This window comes from Podarcis melisellensis (assembly GCF_964234715.1).
Source record: "Podarcis melisellensis genome assembly, chromosome: 10".
NCBI lineage: Eukaryota > Metazoa > Chordata > Lepidosauria > Squamata > Lacertidae > Podarcis > Podarcis melisellensis.
The window spans coordinates 35,795,247-35,810,325 of record NC_138542.1 but is presented as its reverse complement, the minus strand read 5'-3'; the positions used below and the strand labels follow the sequence as shown (position 1 = coordinate 35,810,325).

The window sequence follows — 15,079 nt, the reverse complement described above, 5'->3', positions numbered from 1 at the left end:
AAGAATAATGAAATAAAAAGTCACTTTATTAGTTTGCTATTGTTTGAAGTACTTATTTAAATCATGGTTTAGCTATAATTATAAAGCAGTTTGTACACAATTTGAGTTATTGGGTATTAGAATCATTGCATTTACTGTTAAAGCCATAATGTACAAAAACAGTTCTCAATCACCCCTCCACAGATCTTAAAGCTGAGGATGGGAGACATTGGGAGACACACTTGTGACCCAAGCTGTATAGGGCTTTGTGTGATGCAGCTCTTAATGTCCTTAGATAATTGCTGACTGTATTGTGTATCAGTGTGAGAATACAGTATGGCTGAAGTCATTCTTTATCATGGCCAGATGTTTTCCGTATCTTAGTTAGCTTATAAATAAAAATCCTAGCATGTCTCCAAATTTAGTAGTAGCTTGCCTCTTCAGGTGATCTAATATATTCCGCTTGGAAGGACAGGCCTGGATGAATGCAACCAATTTTTAATCCTTAATAAAATGCAAGAAATCAGTTCATTTAAGTACAGTTACTAAACACACACATTTTTACTTCATTAAGGGGAACATACTGTTCAGGAAACAACTGCATAATTCCAGAAAGTCCTTTTCTGTATCTTGAGTAGTTCTAATTTTAAAATACAAAAGTACACATCTTTCCCCAATGATTTTTATTTTAAAATGTGTTAAAACAAATGTAGGTGATTGCGCAGGGAAGAATATAAGGACTGAATGGCTAAAGTAAAAGATCTGTTGGCTGAAGGTTTCAAGTGGAGCTAGATTTTTGAATGAATTCTGATGGCATGTCTTGTCTTGTTTTCATTCTTATAAGCACCATCTGGTTTCTTCTCCCTTTGTTGAAGCTTTTCCAGCCCCTTGCCAAATCTCCTATCTTGTTTCCCCACCCTATGGGCCTATTTGGAAACAAGTATTTCTGAACTGCTACTCCAGCCAAATTTACAGAGAAGAGCTGTATCTTAAACTTTTTATGAAGATTTATTTTGAAAAGCATTACACTCGATTACAAAGTTTGCAATAAGCTTAGACACTCATATCACAGTGCTGTCATACTCAGGGGAGAGAGAGGGTGGCATTTCAGTTTTGAGGAGATTTATCTGTCTATGAGCAGTCTTGACATTATTCAACTAGTAGATTTTGTTAATGGAACTGTTTTACATCTCTAAAGGCTGGGACTCAAATAAGCTTCTAAGGTTTGCTAAAGAGTTGCAGCTCTAATTTTCCTTTGAACTCATGATTTGTGAGCTGTATCATAAAACTGCCCTCACCCCTCAGGACACCAAGATTTTACCAATCCCCCTTGCTATTGCAATCCTTGGCATGTCCCTTCTATTATAAAATAGTTGCAAATCTTCAAGTACAGCTTTTGGGGGGAGAATCAGCTGAGGAATTGGCAAAAATCGCTTGTCTTGTCCTTGTGTGAGTGGAAGTCTTTCTGCAGAGGCAATGCCACCATTGGATAAAATCAATCAACCATAAGCAGTATGTATGATGTAAGGCATTGAGTTGAAAGATGAGTGACAAGCTACAACAGAACATTGCTAGAGGTGTGGCATAAGAAAGTTGTGTGCAAATTTGGCAGACTTTGTAGTAAGTTGTACTGTATTAGAGTATAATGTGATGTATAAAGGGGAAACGAGAAGAATAACTTTCTTCCCAAGAAGGTTAAATAAATATGGGATAGGCGAAGAAAGTGTATTCCTCTCTAGTTAACTCAGTGAGGACTATTTCCAACATATTACTTTCTATTTAAGATCTCTATCTTAAAGGTATATCTAAATTCAAAATTGCTCACTGTAACCTTTTCTCTTAAGGCTCTCACACATAAGAGAAACAAGCAGTAGCCAAGAAAACTCTTAACATGTTTGCCTTACTCCTTTACTCATTTGGAGAATTCTTTATAACTCAGTGTCTGGACATGAACAAAGTGTTTTAAGTAAATCATTTCCCCTTCTTTAACTTCCTGAACGTCTACAGGAATTTAAATAGAAACTAAATTTTCCAAATCACCAGGAGTGACAGTCTACTTTATACTGGACTAATGTGGAGCTGTTACTTCCTGTGACTTGGAAACTATTGTCCAATTTACAGTCATTTGCAGGACATACACAAAAGGAACAATTTTGACACATGCCAATAGAATGATCACCTTGAAACTGACTGTATTTGTGGCCCTTTGATTGAAACAGTCCCCATGGTTCCCATTATTTAGTAACTGTAGAAGAAGGGAATTGCTATGTAGTGTGATGGTCTACTTTAGACCGATTGTCTAAATAATAAAAGTCAGTCTTCACATTAAACTCTTCTCCCTTCATGCCCCCAAAGTGCACACTTCATGCCCATTCTTTGTGTTGGGCTTAGCTTGGTGGCATACTCCCTTCCTGTATGACAAGATAATGGTACCATAATTTAATTTTGTTGCTTATTTCTCCTGCAGGGTCAGACAGCATTTGATGTAGCAGATGAAGACATTTTAGGATATTTAGAAGAACTTCAAAAGAAACAAAATATGGTGAGCTCTTTCAGTACTGTGAGAACAAACTAATCAGATCATTGGTTTGTCTAGCCTGGTATTGTCTACTCTGACTACCAGAGTCTTAAGCTGAGGATATTTAATGGAAGATACCAAGATTGAATTTGGGATTATCTGAATGCAAAGCATTGTGCTCTACCACTAAGCCTATTCTTTATTTTATGTTCAGTTCATAAGTGTCTTGTTTTAGCCAAAGACCATAATCTTTATTTTATGTGTATTTCACTTTATGGAATAGGTGCTTGGTATTTTTTTAAAACATGAATAGCGCACTGATGTTCTTTCCCATTACCACTCTCCCACACTATGCAGAGAGTTAGGTAGTAACCAGAACTCTGAGCGTGAGGATTCTCATACTAAAATTCTACAATTACTTTACACCAGAAGGGAAGCACTACTGGAGCTGTTAATGAGCAGCTATAAAATTCCCTCCGAATAAGAAGGTTAAGTGATGGTTCTGCATGCCTAGCAATAACTTTTAATCTCTCAGGGACTTAAAAGTTTGAATGGGAAGCAGCAGTGACTGTGACATAATTTTGCTCCTGCATGCGCTCCCATTCATGAAAGTGCAGATGAGTAGTTCTGAACGTCCTGGTGGTGGCCTTTTAAAAAATAGTTGGCATATGTTCAGTGGTTGAGTCCATATTTTATCAGAAGTGTGAATGAACTGAGGATGTTCCTTTGTAAACCTGGACACAGTCAATTTCTGTGTCCTTGTGCTAATTTTTATGATGAAGAAAACACAGTAAATGAGAAATCTTACTGAAAAGGAAATTTATGCAGTATACCTAGCCTTACACTGTATCAAATGATGTTACTTTGATATTGCGGATTTTGCTTCTGATGCTTTAATTCAGAAATGTTCAAAGATTGAAACACATTGGCCACATTTGTTTATCACATGAGCCATAGCTTAAAGAGTTCTCTCCGCCCCGCCCCCCAAGTTACTGAGAGGAGAATTTAGGTAGCTTCTACTTTGGGCTTTAATTATCTAATTTTTAATTATGTCATCTGGTGTAGCAAATTGTGTTTTAACATTTACTTCAGTCATTTTCAAGAAAGCCATTTTCATTTCTGAGCCTGGCTTGTTTAAACTAACAATAATTAGAATTAATCTGAGTACAGAGTGCGGGAAACATGGCAAATGGCCAGGAAAGAAAACTGAAAGTAACAGCTTCCAAAGTCATCTTCCCCAGCCATGTGTAATGTGGAGGGGGAGACAAAGGTTAACTGCAGCTATAGTTTAGTGTGATGTGCAAATACAGCTGTTATTATTAATCGTCTTTAAAACGTGTTAGCAATGTTGAAATGTTAAAGGAGTTTATTACATAGCTATTTAATATTTGTCACTTAACATTTGTCCTGAGATCTTAATCTTGTAAATGCTTTTTTTATGTTATACTGCTTCAGGTGACTTGAAATATTTTTGTGTTTGCATCAGCACTTGTAGAAATCTAATTGAATCTTTTCATATCTCTTAAAGCTTCATAGTGAAAAAAAGGAGAAGAAATCACCCCTTATTGAATCTACAGCAAACATGGACAATAATCAATCTCAAAAACCGTTTAAAAAGTAAGTAGATTAGTTAAAATAAACTGTGTGTAGGGGGAATGTTGAAGACAGTTACATGTTTACTTGGAGAAGGTATAGGTAACTGGTCTTACACTTATTTTACCGATCACAGCTTTGCATGGGTGGGCGGGGAAATAAATAGAGCAGAGGAAACCCACCCTCCATTTATTTAATCCCCCCTCACACACACCTGTGCAAAATTGTGATCCCAGACTTGCCTGGCTTTGGGAAGGCAGTACAAGGGCTCTAGCAGGGTCCTAGAGCCCTCCCACCTTCTTCCCAAAGCTGGACAAGTGCTTACTGGGCCTTGAGAAGGCAGCAGGAGGCAGAGCCCTCATACCGCCTTCCGGAAGCCAGATAGACAGCCCTCCACCTTGCGGTGAGGGAGTGTGTCCTGGGGATTCTTGTCTTTATTCATTTTTGCATATGTACATGGAGCCCTGGAACTGAACCCTCATGTAAGAGGCAAGTTACCTGTACTGAAGAAACATAGGAAGGAGTGGAGTTGTCATAATAACACTGAGTCCATATCTGTGCTCCTGTCACAGCCCACCCTGGTATCTTTTTTTCTGAAGCCAATAATGCAATAAATATCTCATGCTTCAAAACAATGTTGTTCCAGTAAAGAGACTTTGATCATTGAGCAAGATAAGAATGCATCAAACATTGAGTCTCTAGAGCAAGAAAAAGCTGATGAAGAGGAAGAAGGAAAGAAAGATGAGTCCAGTTGCTCTAGTGAAGAAGATGAGGAAGAAGACTCCGAATCTGAAGCAGAAACAGGTATTATAGAACTACAATTTTGCTCTACAATTGCTTTTAAATTCAGTTTAGTTTAATTCACCATTGGATTACTTCCTCATTACTTCATGCTTCTTTGGAGTTTGGAGGTCATTTAGGGACAAGTATAAAATTCATTAATGTGCAAACCACGAGATACGTCATTTTAAACAAAATTAACTATCTTTATGTCACTTGATTGTCCAGAAACTTTAATGTGGTAATACAGTAACTAGAAACTGTACAGAGCAAACTCACACATGGTACATCTATTAGAATTAATATGTAATAAATCTATATATATCTTATCTGGAAGATGTCAAGAATGTGCTAATTAGCTGTGAAAAACTCAGATTCTGCATCAGAAAGCTAAATAGCACTACGACAATGCAATTTCAGCCATGCAGATTCTAGAAACGCCCCTGTTCCTTGCCTTTTCCTCATACTCATGGTTTTTTTAAACACATTTTAAGGTTAATTTTAAAATAGTGAATCAAAAGGGATCTATTTATCTCACTTAAATAACAGCTATAAGCTGGAGGAGCACAATTTAATATATATGCATGTCTTCCACTAACAGCTTAAAAGTTTCAGACTCATCACTTCAGCATTTCTTGAGTTATATGACTCTCATTACTCTGTTTTCTTTGTTGCTACTATGCAGTCTTGTGCCAGGAAAATATGACTGTGACACAAGAATTAATTTATGTAAACTTAGAGGTTTTTAAATATCAACAAGGCTTTCATCATACTTTATTTGGCATGCTAGAGAACTTAGGCTTTTCCCTGGAGCTGAATCTCTGTGTTCCAAATTTGTACCTTCTCCTTTCCCTCTTACTCATTTAAAGGTGGATTCACAATAAAATGTTTTGGAACCTGGAATATTCTAGGTGGAGTAGAGCCTGCTCTGGTGTATATTTTGTGTAGTGTGAATTTAAATTTAATATTTAAATGAAAGGAGCTTTGAGTGATTTGAGAAATAAACATTGGACTGTTAAAAGGGCTTAAATTTCCCTTGTTGAAGTGGAGAAATACTAAAAAGCAAACACACCACTGCATTTTCTTGGGAAACTGTTATTAAAGTACAGTTATTTAAACACAGCTCTGTATTTTTAAACAGACACTGGGGAAGTTCCAGCCCCTCTCCACATCCATTCCCTTCCATGTGCCAAGTGTGTATTTTTTTTAAATGGAAAGATGGGGTGAAAATATTTTTAATAAAACAGAAGGAGGAAGGCTCCTAAATGGTCAACGCCCACCAGCCCTGGTAGTGTTGCTTCTACTGCATGCAGTGTTAGGCTTGTGAGGATGTGCACAAGGTGTCAGACAGTATTGTCCCCATAATTTGTAAGCATTTTTATTGCAGAAGATTTTCTGTATTTTAAAATGATTTTATAAAACTATTTTCATTGTGGTATATATTTAGTACTGCCTTAAGTGGTGCTAATGAAATTGTATCCAGGTTCAGAGATGATGGGGAATCATGGTTCTCAGTTCTCGTATATTTCATGTGATTTTTTTATTCTCATAGCCTTACAATTTTGTCTATAGCCATAATGACTAGAAACATTTTAAAAACTAAAATAGCTGGGAATTTTTTGTTTCAAGTCCATGCTTCTCAGTGCTCTTCTATGGAGCTACTGTTCTCATAGCAGGAAAACACTGATTGATTGATTTATTTTGGGGTAGTGTTCCACAACAAAAGTACAGTGATACCCCTGGTTACATACGCTTCAGGTTACAGACTCCACTAACCCAGAAATATTACCTCGGGTTAAGAACTTTGCTTTAGGATGAGAACAGAAATCGTGCTCTGGCGGCACGGCGGCAGCGGGAGGCCCCATTAGCTAAAGTAGTGCTTCAGGTTAAGAACAGTTTCAGGTTAAGAACGGACCTCCGGAACGAATTAAGTACTTAACCCTAGGTACCACTGTAGTTAGATGCATAGCCTGATCATCTTCTCCAACTACTAGTGCTCTTTAAGTATACTTTCAAATAGTTTGGAACAAAACCTGAAGTTACTTGGTGTATCTTCTGGGCAGTGTCTACCCCACCCCCTACCCCCGGTGCCTGTAAACTTTATTGTGCAGAATGGGCCTCTGTAATGTAAAAAGTATTAGTTATCTTTAAATGGATTTTGAATTACTTTATCCTCTAAATGATTTATTTACAGACAAGAACAAACCTACAACAAATAATTCAAATACCACCAACGTGCAAGCTGCTCCTATAGCTGTGACAACACCATCAGTTACTACTGGTCAAGTGACACCTACATCCCCCATTAAGAAGGTAAAACAGTTTGTTTCGGTTGTTTAGTTAAGAGTAAAGTGTACACATTATATCATGAGCTCTTCGCAGTATTAAAATGCCTTGATTGATCAACTGTTGCATAGGAAGCTGCCTTACATTGAGTCAGATCATTGACCCATCTAACTCAGTATTGCCTACACTGACTGACGCTGGCTCTCAAGGTTTCAGATATTAAGCCAAATAAGATTATAGGCTTGTATCCAGTGGTGTTGCTGAAGGCATTTTGACCAGCGGAAGCTTTCCTCAGCGGATGGGAGGGGAGGTCATTTTTGCCAATTCCAATTCCCCCTCCATCTTTCCCCCAAATCGGCTTCAGACAGTTGGGTGGGAATAGCATAGAAGCTGACAGGAATTGGCAAAATTGCTTCATTCTCTTTTTGTGAAAGCCTCCAATCAAAGAGGGGGGCCTATTGGATATAATCTATGGCATGTTCATTTGAAATGGGAGCAAGTTGTAACTCCAGATACCAGGCTCAGATTTGATGTTCAAGAGTTCCCTGAAGAAGAGGTTTTTTTTAAAAAATGCATTGGGCTTAATAAAAACATCATTTATTTTTTTTGTACACCTCTTTTTGCTTGAGATTGGGGCTTTACCACCTTAGTTTACTGTAGTCTACATATAGCCGTTCATGAAGTTGGTGTGTGTGTTCAAACAAATGTGGTTTTCATCCTTTTGGCTTAGTCAGGAAGGTTGTTTAAAATGTAGAGGGCAAACTTCATGTAGAATAAACAGAGTTGGTCACTTTTAATTACTTTGTTAGCTTTCTGTATTAGAACGCATAGAGATGATGTCAATTCTGCAAAAATTCTTAGTTTGCATCATTTGAGGAATAGTCAGTAAATACCTGTGCTTGTTGTGCTATCCCAAGAGAAAGATCTAGTTTTAATACTTGTTGGCTGAGTATTTTTTTTTTTTTACACTGTGATTTTGAGCTCTCTCTTTTTAAGACCTGCAGTGCTTTCCTCCTAAGATGCACCTTCAGGTCAAGTACTAGATATGAGTTAATGCCTCCCCCAAGCCTCAAATTGATATTTTCAGTTAAATTGCAAATAAGAATTTGAGACATAATTTTTAAAATTCATTCTTATTAATTTATTATTCACCTTCCATATATGTCTCAAGGTGCTGTAGAGAATGCAATATAAGCAGCTAAAACAATTTTAAACAGTATTAAAAAGGAATTAAAAGGGGGGGGGACACCAAATAGATACCCGTGGCAGAGACCTGTTCATCCAGCTGAGAAGGCTTGTTGGAACAAAAACATCTGATTGTTTCCAGAAAGTACAGATAGTGAGCGCCTGTCGTATCTCGACAAGAATGCTGTTCCACAGAACAAGGGCAGCCACACTTAAAACCCTGCTCTGAGTTACTGTTGAGTTGGTTTCTGAGATATTTGGGTCTTGCAGGAGAAGTTCTCCCTGCAGTGACCTGCCAGGTATGTAAGGAATAAGGGATTCTTTCAAGGAACAAATTCACACAATAGATATTTTTATGGAACACCTTGTAGAGTATCTTTCTACAGAAAGGTGTGCATAGATGATAAAAAAAAAAACATATCAAAAAGCCCTGAAGCTATATCTTCCAAAAGAGTCTTGTAATTTAGTATTTAACCGGTTGCTTTCATTAAAGAAAGACTGCAGCTTTGTACATGCAGCCACCTTTTTAACACAGAGGAGGCTGTATATTTCTTTCCCTGCTGTTTTTTCTTGATTGGACAAATATCTAGGAGAATCCCACATTGATTGTGTGAGAAGGTGGTGGCAGCAGCGTGGAGCTGGTGGGATGAGGTGTCGTGATATGGATGAGTGTTGGTGCTGTAACAACTGTTTACAATATTGTTGTGAAATACCAATTCTGAAACAGTGACAGCAGTGTAGAGCTGGCAGGGAAGAGGAGGCATGGCATGAGTGAGTTGTGAGGCTGTAACAGGCAGTTACAAGTTGATCTGAAATACCAACTCTCCTAAGGTGAAAGTGGGGAAGAATGAATCACCACCATATATGTGATTAGAGGAATGCTAGCACAATTCAGTATAATGAGTAATATTATTACAGAAGCCAAGATGCTCATTGACCTAAATTTATAGATTTTCCTGTATTTTCATTTTAAATGTGAAAAAATTATGTTTTTATTTCAACTATGAAATAAAATTATGTTTTTATTTCAACTATGGAATTGTAGTCAGTCCTGTCTGAGGGAAAGTCCACTTATAAAATGGATCCCTCAAAAATCTAGTTGTTTGGGGGACCCTCAGGAAAACACCTTGGATGTGGTGAGAAGGACTGCAGTAGGAAAGAGGACTTGGCCACAATCAGATGAAGGTAGCTTATACAAGTAACTTCCTACTTGGCAACCTGCCTCTACCTGATTTTGGGCAGCTTCCACCTTCCACCAGGACCCTTTCTGAAAATCCTGTGACCATCTGGAGAGACTTTTCATGAGTAGCAAAGTCCCACTGTGAGAGCAGATTTCTACTCATAAAAAACTGAGTATAGCCCATTGGTGTTATATATATTTATCTAATCTACTACCTACCTACCTAATGTACATGTGTATATTCTCATAAATGACCACAAATACTTATCTAGCCTGCCACCGGAAAGTCCTTTTTCTCGGTACCCTAATCTGTGTCTGGCTGAGATTTTTGAGAAAGAAAGCCTGTAAGAAAATGTATAAACAGTTGTGAGGTTACTCATGTACTGCACAGCTGATTCTGCTCTCACCCTGTCTTAAAGTAATCATGTAAAGGAATAACAAGGAAAGTAGTCATGGAACAGAGGTGTGTCCGCCCGTTTAAGCACAAGTACTAATTTTCATGCTTTTTAAATTACAAGCATAGATAAGAGTTCTGGTGCCTAAAGTATGGGTGCAAAAGAAACATACTGCCTATCTTTCAATCTGTTTCCTTTCTTCATTTTCCTTCTGCTTCTCCATTCCAGTGCATATGCCTTTACCCCTCTCTTCCTTTCCAATCTCCGTGCTGCTTTCTTTCACAAGAGAAAAAATACGAAGGGCTAGAGTTATATCCCTCTTGAATTTCCTGCTTCCCTGTTCAAAGGTCAAAGATAGGACCTCCTCTGACTTTTGCACATCTCTGCTCATATATAGCTATAATTCTGTGAATATGTGCTGAAAAAAGCTGACTGCTTTTACTGCAGTTCTGTAAAAAGTAAATAGGGATTAAAACATGTAGAATTTTAAATTAAAGGCCAACATATTTTTTTGTTCAATCTTTATATCTCTTTTATATGTCTTGTCCAATTGGCTTTAGTATGACTTTCTTCCTGCTATCATGCCTGTGGTGGACTCTGTAGATCCTGCATCATGGAGGCAGGGCTTACGTAAAACTGGCATTATTCTTGTTCCCAGTAAAGGTGAAAAGTCTCTGGTGAGGGCTCTGTGTGTGGTTTACCCCTCCAGGTTGCAAAATAACAAGTGTTAATTCAAATATTGGCACTGTAGCTGCATGATTTTAAATGGTGTGTCTCTTTTGCATCTCATTGTTAATTTGTAGTTTATAGTGTAATGTTTACAAAGCTAACCTTTGAAAAGTTGATTTACCAAGTGTTTGGAATTTATTAACTTGCCCAGGAAATTGTGTGAGGTCTTGCTTCCTTTTCCACATACAAACAATATACATCTATAGGGAATTTCATTTTGAAATATACCATGAAGCATGGAATTCTGGAATTAAAAATACTGAGGTTGAGAATGTGTCTTTCTTCTGTGACCTCTGTATAGTCCCACTTTCTGCTGTGAGCAAACATAGGCCACCATGTAGAAATTCTTAGGCTTTGACAGAAGTCATTTGCTTATACCTATTACCTTGGCAGCCATGTTTGCCCTCATCTACATGATCCGAGGTTGGGTGAATGTCTTTAACTGCCACAAAATATTGCAGCTAGCAAGCTTTGCATTGTGTTACCTTGGATGACATGGCAGGTTCTGTATCTTTCTCCCAGTACCCCCCCCCCTTCCCCTGCTATCTTATTTAACAGTTTAAATTAAATGACTTTTGGTGATAGGGCAGGTTTTAAGAAGTGTATACCTTGTAGTAAAGATAATTCCTTCCCTTGCCTCTATTTTGAGGAAGGCCACAACCTGGGCATTAGCAGATTTAATGAAGGATTCATGAAGGAGGCTTACTGGAACTTAGGTTTTGGGTCAGAGCACATTTCTGCAAGGAATATTAGTGGCTGCTGAACAGAACACAGTGGTAAGCAGCAAGGTTCAGGGTGAATTTCTGTAGCAGCTGTGCGAAATCGAAAGTTCATGTTGCTCTAAACCATGTTTCACAATGGACAACCATTGTGTTAGAGTACAAAGCTAAGTAAAAAGAGAGCTGTTCAGATGAATGGCTAGCATTCTTCCCCAATACCTAAACACACCAAAAGTGACTTTGCATCTGGGGCAGTGTTGGAATTCAATAAGAAGGGAGTGAAGCAATGCCAAGGCCCATTACTGCTTTCCCTGAGTCTAGAGTCCATGGTGGATGAATCTGTACTAGACAATGTTGCTTACTTGCTTGTCAAATGTGGGACTTCACAAAGATCACGAAGGAGATAACAGGGTTGCTTGTCTGTAATCCCTGTTCTCCAAGTGTGCTCTGTGCAGTTGCACATCCTACCCTCCTTCTCTAGCATAGAAACTCAACTTGTCTTAAAAATTACTTGTGGTTTGCTACCAGTGGTGATCTCATGTGAACTGCGGAGAAATACATTAACCCCATGGTTCATGCTCACAAGGGCAAATATGTCAGCGAGAAGGGCACAGACATACTCCATTCCTGTCAAAGTTGTGGAATTACTCATTTTGTGGCCTGTGTATGTACACTTCCAAATGTTTGACTGCACAGAGGACACTTGGAAGAACAAGAGTTACAGAAAAGCAACCCTGTGTTTTACAGTTCCCAACTTCAACTAAGGTTTCTCCCAAAGAAGAAGAGAGAAAAGATGAGTCTCCTGCTTCATGGAGACTAGGTCTTCGAAAGACTGGCAGTTATGGGGCACTGGCAGAGATTACAGCTAGCAAAGAAACACAGAAAGAAAAGGATCCGACAGGAGTTATGCGATCAGCTTCAAGCCCTAGATTGTCCTCTTCATTAGACAACAAAGACAAGGTAACATTTTTTCCAGAACACACAACCTAATTAAATTATGGATGGTGATGGTTTTTTTATTTTTTAAAAAAGAAAGACCAGTGTCTGAAGATGATGAATTCCTTACCAAATTCTGACTTCCACATATCATGGAATAAAGTTTCTACTCCTAAAAGCTGTGAAGACAAATCATGAACTTATACGCCTAGTTCCTGGTGAAGTCTTAAGAGGCATTAGTAGTTGGTATATGGTGTACCATGAAAGATTTCCGTTCATCAAAGACAGGGGTTCAGTGATCTTTGTATGTCTTTCTGCATTTTTCATCTCGTTCCTTGGGCAAAGTTTCCGGGGGGAAAGGGTGTGCTTTCAAGAATGGTGTGGCATTTTTTCCATCCTTCAAATAGGAGATGCTTCCTAATGTGTGGTTACTCTGTGTACAAGGTTTAACTACTTTCTTTCTTTCTTTGTAGTAGATCACTTTCAGTGTAGTTCAGTGATGGGAAGGCCAGACTTTCCACACAACTTGTGTAGGAAGCATAATTCTGTACAATTATCTGTCATGTGTGTTAGGCTCTGTGTAATTTAGTTCAGGTTTGACAACTAATTATTTGTTTTCTCAAATGCCAAAGTTTCTATTTGACATTGTTTACAGTAAAATATGTAAAGTGTAAGTGGCAGCCTCCCTTTAGAAGATTTATTGCTAGATGCTTATTTTTACGCATGGACTAGAAACAGTGTGCCTGTTTTAACACTTTTTCTCTATATGGCCCATAAATTGATGGGAGTGTGTGTGTGTGTGTAATTAAAATTGGGGTCATGTTTGCTACACATGCAGTTGACCTTTCAAAAATCGTAATTGTAAGTCAGACTTGTAAACTTTGTTTAAAAAATGTCTCTTGCAGGATAAAGATACAAAAGGAACTAGGCTTGCATATGTTGCTCCTACAATTCCGAGACGGCTGGCCAGTACATCTGACATTGAAGAGAAAGAAAACAGGGATACATCAGCCAGTTTAATACGAGGTAGTGGTTCTTACACAAGAAGAAAATGGGAAGAAGATGCAAAGAAAAATATCTCAAATGAAGGATCTTCACCACTAAACACAACCTATCAAAGAAGGTAAATAGTGTATGTTTTGCAGATGTTAAAAGTATAAAGAATTCCAGGTATTTTTATAGAACTGCATGGTGGTACATAATGAATTTTATACTGTCTTCATTTTCAAATAGTAATATAAAGGACAGCAATATTCATGTTCTTAAAAGAAGGTTAGGTGTAGTTGCTTTGTGTATTATACATTAGCTATTTACCTGAAAATGGCGAGAGCTTCATTGGATAAACACTACAAAGCCATCAACTAAAAGAGGAAATCAGTGTTTGGGGAATTATGGTTCTGGTGTTTTCCAATCCCAAATGGATGAAGACTGCTAGTCACAGCTTCTTCAGTTATTTGCTTCCAGAAAAGTTGCACTGTCAGTTCTTATAACAGCTTCCTTGTTGTCTCTTAATGCTAAACTGTTCATGAAGCAACTGTGGCAGCATCCTTTCCCTTCAGTGATGGTCATTCTTGGTGTGAGTAAGTGATGTCGTAAGACTCAGCTTGGCTCATATATTTTAGTTGATGATACTTTTAATCAGCAATTAGATTTTCTGTATGTAAGTGATGGGCTGTAATAGCAACAACACAGTGCTATTAAGTGTGCCGTAAGACTGCAAGCGGGACGCGGGTGGCGCTGTGGGTAAAACCTCAGCGCCTAGGACTTGCCGATCGTCAGGTCGGCGGTTCGAATCCCCGCAGCGGGGGTGCGCTCCCATTGCTCGGTCCCAGCGCCTGCCAACCTAGCAGTTCGAAAGCACCCTCGGGTGCAAGTAGATAAGTAGGGACCGCTTACTAGCGGGAAGGTAAACGGCGTTTCCGTGTGCTGCTCTGGCTCGCCAGATGCAGCTTGTCACGCTGGCCACGTGACCCGGAAGTGTCTGCGGACAGCGCTGGCCCCGGGCCTCTTAAATGAGATGGGCGCACAACCCTAGAGTCGGACACGACTGGCCCGCACGGGCAGGGGTACCTTTACCTTAAGACTGCAAGCAGATATATTGGTATGATGTTAAAATTGGGTATACAATCTTTGTAGTCTTTTTATGGAAATGAGAGGGAAATGAGAGTTCTTGTAATTATGCTTACCTTTTTTACAAATATCTGGAGCTATTCAGTAGATGGAAATCGAGGGCTCATCAAACTGGTAGAAGAATGGATGGTGATTTATAACTTAATAAATACACAGTGCTTATTTTTGAAAATTCAAATGACTTTTCAGTGGTTCCTTTGGTAGAAGACAAGATGACTTGATTAGTTCTAGTATTCCAAGTATTACGTCAGTATCAACAGTTACCTCCCCAGCTGGTCTTCAGAAAAGCCTGCTTTCCAGCACAAGCACTGCTACAAAGGTTACAACGGGTTCAGCAACAGCAGGCATACAAAGCAGGTGGGACCATCAATGTTGTTTGTGTTATGTCCACTGTGTGCTTTATGTATGTGCATGCATTTTTGTGTAGAAGGTACTGGGCTCTGGATTTTTTTCATTTTTGCTGTTACCTGTGGTCAGTATGAAATCTGGCTTAAAATGAAGCTTGCATTATAAAGCAATAGCTATGCATGTCTGTAAACAGGTACAAAATAATATATAGGAATGGGGTGAAAATATCGTCAAAGCTTTACTTTTAGTAAAGCTGCCCAGGAGCTATGTAGATACTTCTGTAGCAAAACCAATCTCAAAT

The 15,079-nt window shown here is 38.6% G+C and overlaps 1 protein-coding gene across 6 annotated transcripts in view; it reads left to right on the top strand.

Annotated features, from left to right (window-relative positions):
* The window catches only part of PPP1R12A (protein phosphatase 1 regulatory subunit 12A), a 93,594-nt gene that overhangs the window by 51,693 nt on the left and 26,822 nt on the right, over nt 1-15,079 (top strand). For 5 of the 6 annotated variants that reach the window (XM_081928744.1, XM_081928740.1, XM_081928742.1 and 2 more), the window contains exons 6-12: nt 2,447-2,521; nt 4,026-4,114; nt 4,737-4,894; nt 7,065-7,183; nt 12,112-12,324; nt 13,206-13,423; nt 14,620-14,787. In XM_081928744.1, coding sequence (XP_081784870.1) covers nt 2,447-2,521; nt 4,026-4,114; nt 4,737-4,894; nt 7,065-7,183; nt 12,112-12,324; nt 13,206-13,423; nt 14,620-14,787 — 1,040 coding nt within the window. The remainder of the gene's footprint in view (nt 1-2,446; nt 2,522-4,025; nt 4,115-4,736; nt 4,895-7,064; nt 7,184-12,111; nt 12,325-13,205; nt 13,424-14,619; nt 14,788-15,079) is intronic. The other variant, XM_081928745.1, reaches the window with a different exon arrangement.